The sequence below is a fragment of the Pagrus pagrus genome (genome assembly GCF_965226575.1).
Source record: "Pagrus pagrus genome assembly, chromosome: 10".
NCBI lineage: Eukaryota > Metazoa > Chordata > Actinopteri > Spariformes > Sparidae > Pagrus > Pagrus pagrus.
Window position 1 is genome coordinate 8,852,172 of NC_140194.1, and position 12,544 is coordinate 8,864,715.

The following is a 12,544-nucleotide window of genomic DNA, read 5'->3' on the forward strand; positions in this document are numbered from 1 at the left end:
TTTCATCATACACAATAGGTTTTTAAGTTTACACTTCAGTGCTGTGACGCCACAATAAAATGCTCTCAGATCTCCCTCACATCCAGATCCTTCATATTATTTGCATCGCCTGCCATTGATGTAAATTTTAAATTTGCATTTAAATTTGCAATTGGATTTTATTTGCAACATTTAAAACAATGAAATGGCAGGTGAACACCCACACATTTTTGCTGTCTACGCTCGCCTGCAAGGAATACGTCTGCGTGTTTGTGGTTCACCGTTAAAATACAGGCAAATGCAACGTCCTACGCAGCAGCCCTCAGATAAATCCATGTTTTTTCATCCCTCAGATAAAGTCATGTTTTTTCATCCCTCAGATAAAGTCATGTTTTTACAGAATAGAATAGAATAATAGAGAATTATTGTCCGGATTGGTTTTGTATGTACGCGCTGAGAGAGTTCAGATATGAGAGGGGACGCTCCCCCTGACTGACACTGACTGAGTTCATTTCCATAGTGATAAATATAGGATCCCAATATTTTACCAATAATATAGCTCCCATGTGCGTGTGTGTGTGTACATTTACATTCACATTTTACACACACCCACACACACTCTCGCATGCACAGGCCACACTGTAAAACGCGCCATGCTTTCCATGCCCTCAGGTGTTTGCCAGGGGTTGTTGTTTTCACTGTAATATATAGTTAGCCCTTCCACCAATTTACCCTGTCAGTGCTAATGGGGCAATTAACCACTGCGATACCCCCCAGGCAGAAGGAGAGCCGAAAGCTCCTCAACTCCAAACTTGTCTTTATGACATTTATATGACAAAATGTGGGGGAAGCTGGGGACCCATCTGACACCTTGGAGGGTCCTTAATGTCACTCCCTCCCTTGCCCCCGCCCTTTTCTGCCCCGGGGTATGGCACTGAGCAGGAAGTGTAATACATCATGTGCAGGAGAGGCTAAGGCCTTGTCCAAGAGGGAGAAAACTTTGTACCCTGCATCCAAAGCTTCAATGGGACATGTCTGATTTACACACTGTGTCTACATCTGCATGATTACTAATGTAAACCAGCCTTTATACACACAAACAAGCTTCCATGCCAACACACTCCAACTTGACCTCTCCCTTCATTTAGGTCTTTTCGGTGTCTATAAGTCCCTCCATCTTTGTCTATGCTCACATTCCCCCTGTCTTTCTTACATCCCCAAGGAGGCAATAACCTCCCTAGCAAGTGCTTCCCCTTGAGCCGTTGTCATAGTAACTTGTGGGCTGGTCGACATGACATGGTCCAGAGATAGATGATAGGCCAGAAATGGGGAGGGAGAAGGCACATGGGGGATTTGCACCCCCTTTAATTTGGTTTGCCTGATTCTGATTCAAAATGTTGTTTTTCCCCCTCTCTCTAAGGGTGAGGCTCCTTCAGCATCACCCTGCTTTACATTTATACAGGTATTTACCGTCTGCGAAAGTGTTGCCTGCCTTTCTCTACGGCACCTGGGCGGACACTGTCGAGGGAGGAAAGCGTATTTGTCGACCTTGTTTTATTACGGCATTATTGCAAAATAAAATTATGATAGTAAAAATATGAATATGTTAAATATTGTATTTTTAAAATAACGTTTAATTATTTTCCTTTCTCATGTCCCTACAAAAGACCTGAAAAACAGTAGTCAATTTCTTAAAAACAGAATGAAAATACTGTTAATGGTGAGGAAACCTGTATGTTTTTACACCTTGTCCTTTTTGTGCTTTCAGCGCAGAGTCTGCTATTTACTGTTATCACCAAATTGAGGAGGAAATGCCGATATTTGAAAGTCCAGCCGGAGCGTAAAGACATCAACACATTAAACCCCCGTCTTCCCAAGACTCCATTTACTAAATCTGTGGATAGCACTGTTACTGTTCCAGCGCCATCTTATCGACTTTTGTAATAACAGGAGTTAAACAGGTTCAGTATTACTACTATTTGCTCCATCAGCCTGTTAGACTTTCTGTCTGTGGAAGAGGGGTCACGGCTCCTTCTCAAACAAAATGTAAATATGTCAGAACATTTATTGAATAACGGGCATGTAGTGAAATGTGTTACACAATGTTTGCGTGTGAAAGGCACAACCGATAGTTGATAGTCAACCTTGTAGATTTGTGCAAATACATTTAATGTGTTTTTCACATTTCTATTTATTACGGCCGTCCTGTTTTTCATAAGAGGTCAGTAGTACAATGGCCTTTCAACTGGAGGACGCGGTGAGAAGAAGCATCCTCACTACACAAGTCCTGAGCGAGACGACGAATCCCAGCCAGCAGCGTGGGTGCTGCCCCTCAGCTGACCCTGATCTCTGACCCCAAACCGAAGGATAACCCTTTCCTATAAGGATCAATTGATCAGGAGTATTAAATACACATTGTATTTCAAATATATCAAATGTTTTACATGTATCAATTGCATTGATGATACCTTGACAGAACAGTCAAACATATCAAGGCCAAAAATATATAAATATTTTAAACAAAAAGGAGGTAACTGAAAATATTTCACCACTCATGAGACTTATTATTCTGTTGATGAAGAATTTAAGCCCTTTTCTCCAGAAACTGCACCACAACATTTGTTTGATTTAAAATTGATAGCCTACACCTTGTTTGCCAGAATTAAATGGTGTAAACAGTTTAAATACTGCAGAATTCACCACCCCTTCATAAAACTCATAAAACCTCTTTGATGAATTGTAAAAAATCTTTAGCTCATAAATTATATGTCCAACACATTCAGTTTTTAATTATTTAAAATTTTACTTTCCACCTCAGGGTTAGAAATAATTATGTAACGACAGACTTTGAGGTGGATTTTTGCCTTTGATGTGTGTGTGTGTGTGTGTCAGAAATAGGTTTGTTCAGGTACCGACCTACCTCCACGTCACCTTACAGAAACCTCCAGATTCACTTTTGTTCAATAACTGCAGTCCCAGCAAAGAAAAAAACATGAAAAACTCATCTTCTCCCTCAGATGCCCCCACACACCAAGCTACATGGTTTGCCTTTGTGCTTAATATTTTCTCCTCATCGTGCACTTTGATAATAATTTTGTCAGGTTTCTCATCTGGCCTCCTGTTTGTGCGACTGTTTCTTTTTTCTGTTTTGGGTGCGTTTGATGCTTGTTTTAGTTTTTTGTTGCCTCTGCCTTTGACAGATGAATTTCCCCTTGGGGATCAATAAAGTGTATCGTCTCATTTCATCTCATCTCATCTCATCGCCTCAGCTATGGCCTCCTGCAGGAGAACATTAATAACATTAATGTTAGATGTAGATGAGCGTGCCTACAGGTAGCCAATATTTAGATGCAATCATACTCGGCCATAAGTAGAATGAACAGATAGATAGATGCACGGATAGATGGAGGGAGGGAGGGATGGAGGTGGGTCGGTTGCTATTCATTTGACTGTATTTCCTCCTCACATTAAATGGCTTAGCTGCAAAACATGCCTGTAAAAACTGAGCAACAGCGCCCCTCAATGGCCGGAACGCGGAACTGACAGCTCGCCAGGCAGCAAAAACACAAAGGGCTTCACGGACACCGTACATTCGCGGAAGTTGTCAAAGCATAACTCAGTAAAACATGTTGGGAGAGTCGCGTAGATAAAACAACAGGAAAGGAGCCGTTACATTTATTCATATTACTTCTCTTTATTTCAGGACTTTCGACATGGAAGACGAATGGGAAGAGGAGGTACGAAAACACATCAGCGTGCAGGCGTTTACGGCATTAGCTTCATGTGGCTAGCATGCTAGTGGGCAGTTGGGGTCCTGATAGGGTCAGCAGGACTAACGTTAACTATAAACGACCACAGGTTTGGCTTCAATATTAGTTATTTTGTTCATTTTAACCTTTAAAATGGGAGTTTGGAAGACAAACTTCCCTCTGAATATTGGTTTTGTGTTAAAGCATGTGTTTATATCGGTTTCTTGATGTAAACGTGTGTAAATCCCCGACATAATTATTTCATTTTCTTGCCAAAATATTGTGCAGGAGCCCTGGCATATAAATAGTTGACTACATTCTGATTAATTTATTTTATCTTGTGAAAAGTGTATATTTTGATTATAAATCTAATACCCATTTTGTCTTGTGTTGTGTTCAGGAGCAGCTTGTTGTGGTGGAGCTCTCTGGTATCATCAACAATGACTTTCTGTCAAAGTGTAGGGGAACATGCAAGATACTGGTGAGTTGGATGTTAACACCGTGTAGTAAATAAAGAGAAGACGCCAGGCCAACATGCATGACATCAATATTAATGTGAGTCTCTCACTGCATCATTCACTGAATCATATTTTCTCATGTGTTCCAGGATATTGACAGCGAGAAGCCCATGATGCAGGTTGGACAGTATGTGTTTGCAGGAGAATATGAAGGTAAGGATGAAACATACAGGCGATTTCTGTGGTGTAACTGAGTTGTGCCTTCTTTTAAAATAAATGGCACCCTTCTCCTTTCTCTCTTCGAAATGCAAGTTGTCATTTTGGAAACACGTTACCCAACCTCCAAAGAGTTATTTCCTGACCTGAAACAGTCAGTCGCCCAAACTGCACCTTTAAAAGTCTGATGATGACAGAGTCAACAGCATTACTAATATCTTGTTTTGCAACAGAATGTATGGAAATTGAGGCGTAATGTCAACAAGCACCATTAGTCATAGTTTTGCTGACCAGCAGCGGTTGAAAAGAAGTACTCAGATCCTTTGCTAAAGTAAAAGTTGCAATACCATAGCGTAGATGTACTCACAAGTAAAAGTTGTGCGTTCAAAATCATACAGTAAATAAGATAATCAGATAAGATAATCCTTTATTAGTGCCACAGTGGGGAAATTTGCAATATTACAGCAGCAAAATAGCAAAATGGAGAGCATCAGTTAAAACAGTCATAATAAACAAGTCAAAAATATTAAAAAATAAATAAATATAATACTTTACATCCCATAATTAGTACATTAAAGTCAGTTTGTATCAATCTAAATCTGCAAGTAACTGGTAACTGAAGCTGCTCTAATTGTAGTGGAGTAAAAGTACAATATTTGCCTCTGTAGTGGTGCAGAAGTATAAAGTATCAAAAAATGAAAATACTCAAGTACCTCCAAATTGTACTTATGAACAGTACTTGGGTAATTGTAGTAAGTGACTTTCAGCAACTGCTGACCAGCACAAAAAAGTCAGTAACACTATAATAACCATCATTAATAAATTGTAGGTGTTTAATGTAACTTTTGTTAATAGTTGTTTCATTGCTCACAAATAATTAGATGATTTGTAAATCATTAGTTACGCAACAATATATTTACCATTTTTTAATGGTGGTTATTGTTACCAACAAGCCTCAGTAAACTCCTATAATAGACTTGATCAAAGTGATATTTTAAACTGAAATCTAAATTGCTATACTTCCCTCTTCAAAGACACTTTGGGAACTTGCGTGCTGTTTGAGGAGGGACCAAAGAAAGGTGAGCTTCTTCATATTAGCACTCAATGTTTACTGTTGTGTTTCAGTTATACATGAGGGATTTTGTCTTTGTTTTGCTTATTGTCCACTTTGACATATGTCTGCAGGAAAAGAAGACAGTGTTCCAGAGCTGAAGTACACGTGCCACACTGCAAAGAAGCTGATGATGCAACGAATCTTCCTCACAGAGAAGAAAGAGGGTGAAACCAGCACAGGTCAGCCAGAACAGCCAAACTCACCTTTGTGATCTCTTTCTTCTAATACAGCTAATTTAATTTAAGTTACGTGACTTTTATGACTTGTGACACAAATCTTTCTACAGTTTTGCACACCACACCTTCAAATGTTTTTTTTTTTGTGTGTGCTGCTCCAGCAGGAAGTGGTGATGGTGGCGAACAGAACGACGCAACCGGTCAGTCCAATCAAGAAGAAAATGCCGACCAACAGGTAGAGTTAGAAGAAGTGTTAGAGTTAGAAGAAGACATGGACAACACAGATTTGAATGACTCAGCAGTGAGCTGAGGTATGAAGGCTTTGCTGTATTATGAATTATGTAGACACTAGCATTTGTGATGCTGTGAGGGACTGTGTGAAACAGACAGTTGAACTGATCAGTACAGCTCAGCAGTAATAAGGAGAAGTGTCAGTGTTACTGTCAGTCTTCCACAATGTGTCACAATCATTTCCAGAAACATATAATGCCTCTTTAATATTTGAAACACATGAATATGGATAAATGACACCTAAAGGCCAAAGAGGCGTTTACAAATCATCATTAAAATCTGTTCCTCTCAGATCCAGATGGTCTTGGGAAGGGCAGTTCAGAAATGTGCTGGGCGCCCTCAGTTTAACTGGAAGGAAGTCCTGTCATTGTGTTTCTCTGATATCATCATTCTTTTGTTGTTTCTTTCCACTGCTCATGAGGAATAGTTAACTAGCAGAGGAATAGAAATCTGCTTGATCTGCAAGGTTACAGTTGAGATGTGCTCATTAGAGAATGAGCCATTGATACATTTAAAGAAAAAAGGAAATGACTTGTTCAAAAATGCACAGTCTGTATGTTTCTGATTTGAGTAGAGCAGCTGATGAGTTTGTTTTATCTGCACCTCTATGACTTGGCGTATAGTGATAAAGCTAAAAACAGACATATATTTTTTTATTTGTTTATTAAATTAATTTGGCTCAATGAAAATGTCTTTATTAAAAATATAAATTTTGAATGTGAGTTTGTGGTTTTTTGGGGGGGGAGTTCTTCAACAGATCAGTCGATTTGCATTTGGTTACAAAGCAAAAGATTCCCAATCTGGCAAAACTCTTCATGTTTTTAAGACAGAACTGTAATTAAACTGTAAAGAAATGAAATAAATCGCATTTCTATTGCAGTTTATGATGTTTTTATTTGTTTAACTGGAATAAAAAGCGAGTACGTGCTTGTTTGGGGTTGCTCGTTGCGCAGCGTACCCGTCCCAGACACTGTGCAGTGGAGTTATGAATGAACCAAGTTTTGTTGCCTTTGAGGACGTGGCGGTTCTCGGCCAATCCAATCATCGATGTTCCCTCGTAGTGGACCAATGAGCGAGCGACATCGCACTCGCCTTCGCGGATTCTGATTGGTCGATTGGCGTTTTAGCACAGGAAGTGGAAGGGTGTGTTTCCGAGGGGCGGGTCTTAAACTGCATCGAAGAACTTCCCTGAAGACACCGGTGAGTTTTCTTGATAAATTATGGCTTAAAATACGAAAAATAACTCAAATGTGTGTCTCCTGTAGCTACTGGTGAGAAAGACGCAGTATGGGCAGTTAAATAGTTGCTTATTTATCCTCGCTGGACGAGTGAAAATGTAGCTTAGCAGGTAAAACTAACGGTACGCTACGTTAGCCAGTCTGATGTTGGTCCCTAACCTTGGATTTGGGATATTAACGGGAACTAATTGGAAAAAATAACGTGCTCAAAACTGTTGCTGTGATTCATAACACAACGACTTTAGCTAGACTTAGTGTGTCAGGACATTACACAGACATTGTGGTGTGTCGCACGAAAGCAGCCAAGATAGCGATGGACGTCTTTTAGTATGAGGGTAGCTAGTAAAGTAGTTTCTCCAAATACTGCATTATATTTCCTAACGACAGCAACATTAACGTTGTATTAGCGTTAAGAAAACTTGGATTGATGATATTTTTTAATTGAGAAGATCTTGAGAAAGTGTAATTACTGGATTTCTCATTGATAGATAAAAATAAAGCCAATGTAGTCCAATACAGCAGCCCTACAATAACTCTCCATGTAGGTTTCAGTATTCAGATTTATTTGTAACTGTGATAGATTGGTTTGTATGGTAGGTGGGATATTAAATATTAGCATTGGCTTCAACATAACCATAACAATACTTTTATGATGCTAGGTTTAATTGCAGGGCTGTTGTATCATTTTGAGCTAGGTGTACTTTTTAAATGGTTGCATATTTTTGGTTATGTTAATATTTTGATAATTGTTGAGCTGGTGATAATATAATATGTGCATCGTCATCTTCTACCAAGTACCAGAGGAGGAACAAATAAGGGATTGCATCAGCTGGAACAGATTAGCCCAGCAATCCACCTCTCATAGTCAAAGTATTTGCTTGGACTGTGAGTCATGCACAGGCATGTGCAGCCTTGAGTAGCCCAAAGTTGAAAGCTGTGATCAGTACTGACAGAAAAGTGCACTGTAAATGTTGATGTGCATTCAAAATATAAGGTTTTTGTACCAGAATGTACTGTAAGAGAAATAACCATAGCCGTTTGGCGTCTTATTTTGTATCTGTCATCCAGACATAACGCAGGATGGAGCTGCGACCACTTGTCATGTGCTTTGCACTCTGTGTGGTTTACGCCACTAGCAAACCGACGGAGAAGAAGGATCGCGTTCACCATGATGATCCCCTCAGCAACCGAGAACACGATGACGCAGACAACTTTGACTATGACCATGAAGCCTTTCTGGGACAAGATGAGGCCAAGACCTTCGACCAGCTCACACCAGAGGAGAGCAAGGAGAGGCTCGGGTAAGAAGAAAACATGTCTGGGAGATTGTATGAATCTGTTTTATGAATGTCCTCTTACAGCCATAGTGGTAGTAAAACTGTGGCAATGACCTAGTTTCACCTCAAGGAGGAGTAAAGTTCATCTGAGGTGATCTACTAACTGTATTCCATGTAAGGGAATGAACTGAATGTTTAATGCCATCTCTCTACAGCATGTTGGTTGAACGTATAGACGAGGATAAGGATGGCTATGTGACAGTTGAGGAGATGAAGAGGTGGATCAAGCATGCACAGAAGAGGTGGATCTACGATGATGTGGACAGACAGTGGAAGAGTCATGACCTCAATGGGGACGAAGTTGTGTCCTGGGAGGAGTACAAAAACGCCACATACGGATACATTCTTGGTAACATACATACTTTATTCTACATATCTGATTTATCCCTGAAGTATTACCTTCATAGAGCGCAAACATGCTTAAAAAATGTACTTTGTGTCTTGACTCGCAGATGACCCAGAACCCGATGATGGCTTCAGCTACAGGCAGATGATGGCTCGTGATGAGAGGAGATTTAAAATGGCCGACCAAGACAATGACATGAAAGCAAACAAGGAGGAGTTCACAGCCTTCCTTCACCCTGAGGAGTACGACCACATGAAAGACATTGTAGTGCTGGTGAGTGACAAACGCATACTCACACAGGTGTTAAATAATGTATTGTCTACATCCCTTCTCACTGTCTTGTGTGCTCTTTTCTTCCTCTAGGAAACTATGGAAGACATAGACAAGAATGGAGATGGTTTAATTGATTTAGACGAGTACATAGGTGAGTTCTTGAGGGTGTGTCACACACAGCTGCAAAGAGTCAGAAACAGTCCATATTGGTAAATGTTTGAGGAACTCTTATGAAATTTCGCAATACTTGGACCAATATTACGTGTACGTGTACAAAGAAGCATTGCAACATCAGCCACACCCTCACTCAGCCTGTTCCTATCTTTTCCTGCTCTAGGTGACATGTACAACCAGGAGGGAGATGCCTCAGAACCCGAGTGGGTGAAGACGGAGAGGGAACAGTTTACTGAATTTAGAGACAAAAACAAAGACGGGAAGATGGACAAGGACGAGACCAGGGACTGGATTCTGCCCAGTGACTACGACCATGCTGACGCTGAGGCCAAACATCTGGTCTATGAATCAGACACAGACAAAGTACGAACTGTAAAACTTCACATTTCCACAGAAAAGCTTTGTTGTCATGAATTTTACTTCCCGTCTAATTATCTGGGGGTAACTGGAACTGCAAGTATGAAAGCTCAAAGTAATTTATAAGTCTGTTTATATAGTATGTACACAAGTCTGTTTGAATGATTGTAGTGCAGGGCTACAAAACACTGAGAACATTTATATAAGGCTCAATGAGACAAACAGGCAGAAAAATTATGTTCATCTAAATTTAGACAAATATTCACGTTTTAGAAACTCACTTGAAACGTCTGCTCGTTGTATGCCTGTAGTTGCTTCTCAGTGAAAATAGTCAGTTGGTCGGACTGTAGGTTGAGGCAGCCAGTCCATTTCAGGAGGATCGGACTTAATTTCAGCTGTAACAAAGCACGATAAACGCGAGAGATACAAGCTTTCATCTCAGCTCTGCTGGTATTGTAGCCCTCCGAGATACAGTATATGTATTTCAGATGAGAAAAGTTCTTATTTATTCTTATATATTGTCTGCATCCACAATCCACTAGTGCAAATCTAACAACACATACCAAATACCTACAGTAACACATAGCAAGTCTTTGTGTGCTGACAGAAATACAAGGCTCATCATGTTTGCTCTCCCCTTTTCAGGACGGCCGTCTGACCAAGTCAGAAATCGTGGATAAGTACGACCTGTTCGTGGGCAGCCAGGCGACCGACTTCGGAGAAGCTCTGACTCGACACGACGAGTTCTAAACATCCACCTGCCTCCAAAGACTCTGTGTTCATGTTTTGTACCACCACACTCCCCTGACAGTGGATGGAGTGTTTCAAACGAGATCCAACGCCAAGGACAATAATTTATTTAATTTCTTGAATGTGCCCCGTTGTACACGCGCTAATGTTCAAACTAAAGTGTACATGCTCGGCCAGTGTGTTCTCTTGCTCAGTTGTCCATAAGATTGGGGTATATTGCCAGCCTTTCCTCTGCTTACACACACTACACTTGCCTTTTCCAGGTCAGGCGAGGGACAAACAGTGTTAGATGACAATGTTTTTTTTTCTTTGAAAGGATGATTTTATGAAATAGCCATGTTTTGTTACAAAACCCTAATAGGACAAGTTTAGGCTTGCAGTATACAGAATAGTTTGTCATCCTTTTTTTGTTTTTGCAATGCACTGGACATTGAAGAGTAAAACTGATTTCTAGTCTGTAGAATTTGTTCTACTCTTCTGTCTAATCATGTAATCAGGCCCATTTGTACTTTGTTTTCTTGTCTTTATTGGCCATAATTTGATATTGCTGGTGATGTCTGGAATTGGGAGTAAATATTAAATTCCAGTGACAATGAAGACTATTTGGACTTGTGCAATACAGTTTCATCAGTGGGACCTCGCTGTTTGCTATACAGGTCCCCAAAGCATCCATGCAAGCTACTCGAAGGCAGCTTGTGCTTTGTGTTAGCTGATAGGGATCAGGATGAATTTAGAGACTGATGGATGCTTTGTCTTCGAAGCTGCCTCCTTTCTTCTCTCTCATCACCTCAGTAGTGTGTGTGTGCGCGTGTGAATCTGTGTGTGTGTACATATATAACTTGTATTCTTAATGACTGAATTCCCCTTTTTTGATGTTATGTTTTGTTTGATTCAGCTGAACTAACTCATTTGTGTGCCAAGCAAAAATATTTGTCCTGTTTTGTAAGCGGTTTGGAAAAAAGAAAAGAGCATTTTCCCTACAAACACTTTGCCCTCCTAAATTTGTTATGCTTGTATTCTCACTACCACCATTTATAACCACTGTTGGTAATTTGTATGGTATACTATAATGTATATGAAAATGTTTTTTTACATGCTCACTGCAGTGACCACCCTCTCACTAGTGACTTTACTGTAAATAAGTTGTTGGTCTGCAAACGGAGCACTCTTAACAATCAGGTCCAGTTTTTGTGATTGAGAAGAATGTCTCAATAAAATCAAATAAAAGTTGGAACTTTTAGTTTTCTGGTTTCTTTTTTTACTATCACAGTTTTTTCCCAGCTTTCTTTCTTTTCAGGAAATGCTCTGTTTCCTGGTTTCTTTCTGCCGGTTGACCCACTATTCTGGGTTTTTTTTTCAGGCCCTTTTCCTCTCACCACTTCTTTCAGCAGTATCATTTGCCTCCTGATCTTGAGGTGTTTTGAGTCTATTGCTGGGTGTTTATGTCTGTGGACAGATTTTTGTCAGTGCTATAGCGTCACAACCATGCAGTTCAAATTAAAAATGAAGGCTTAACTCAAAAATGGCTGTGGTCTGAGCAAGGGTGCTGAAACTAAGGAGGCAGGAAGTAGGAAAGGGGCCGTTGCCCTCCACTTTGCATCCCTGTATTCACTTGTGTGATCCCTCAACTTCGACTCTAGGGCCACCATTGGGTCAAAATTTAGATTTGTCCAGTACTTTTGTTCATGAGTAAATACTTCATCATACCCCAACATCAACATACCTGCCAAACATGAACATGTTAGTTTGTCATTTTGTGAGCATGTAAGCATAGGCATGTAGGCCTGTATGTGTGAGGGGTTAGAGGAAGTGGGTTAATCTGCAAGAGGTGAAAAGCTGTTGTTTGATAACAGACCTACTGAGGTAAGGTAACAGATTGCTAATTAGAAAAGTACATTAGTCACATGCTGCGTACATTGTTCTTGGCAAACCCACTGAATGCAGCTTTCTCTTCCTTTTTGACCCATCAGGTAAACATTTCAATTTGTCCACCACTTTGGTTTATGACTAAATACGTGCTAAATTAATGGTATTCCCATCGGCCACAGCTGTACTTTGTGTTCAGTGCTAATTAGCAATTGTCATG

At 40.2% G+C, this 12,544-nt stretch overlaps 2 protein-coding genes across 5 annotated transcripts in view; both read left to right on the plus strand.

The window, feature by feature from the left end:
- The window catches only part of gtf3c6 (general transcription factor IIIC, polypeptide 6, alpha), a 35,387-nt gene extending 28,735 nt beyond the window's left edge, over window positions 1-6,652 (plus strand). For 2 of the 4 annotated variants that reach the window (XM_084365400.1, XM_084365401.1), the window contains 7 exons: window positions 3,683-3,716; window positions 4,129-4,209; window positions 4,336-4,399; window positions 5,437-5,481; window positions 5,588-5,695; window positions 5,854-5,927; window positions 6,276-6,652. In XM_084365400.1, coding sequence (XP_084221526.1) covers window positions 3,693-3,716; window positions 4,129-4,209; window positions 4,336-4,399; window positions 5,437-5,481; window positions 5,588-5,695; window positions 5,854-5,927; window positions 6,276-6,410 — 531 coding nt within the window. In that variant the 5' untranslated portion in view covers window positions 3,683-3,692 and the 3' untranslated portion in view covers window positions 6,411-6,652. Of the gene's footprint in view, window positions 1-3,682; window positions 3,717-3,756; window positions 3,838-4,128; window positions 4,210-4,335; window positions 4,400-5,436; window positions 5,482-5,587; window positions 5,696-5,853; window positions 5,928-6,275 lie in introns of those variants that run through there. The other 2 variants (XM_084365398.1, XM_084365399.1) reach the window with 2 other exon arrangements.
- A 466-nt stretch (window positions 6,653-7,118) lies between these two features.
- calub (calumenin b) lies at window positions 7,119-11,698 on the plus strand. The gene is made up of 7 exons (XM_084365212.1): window positions 7,119-7,183; window positions 8,290-8,522; window positions 8,714-8,907; window positions 9,011-9,177; window positions 9,268-9,328; window positions 9,515-9,714; window positions 10,354-11,698. The coding sequence occupies exons 2-7, from the start codon at window positions 8,302-8,304 to the stop codon at window positions 10,456-10,458; spliced, it is 948 nt and encodes a 315-aa protein (XP_084221338.1). The 5' UTR covers window positions 7,119-7,183; window positions 8,290-8,301; the 3' UTR covers window positions 10,459-11,698.
- The last annotated feature ends 846 nt before the right edge of the window (window positions 11,699-12,544 follow it).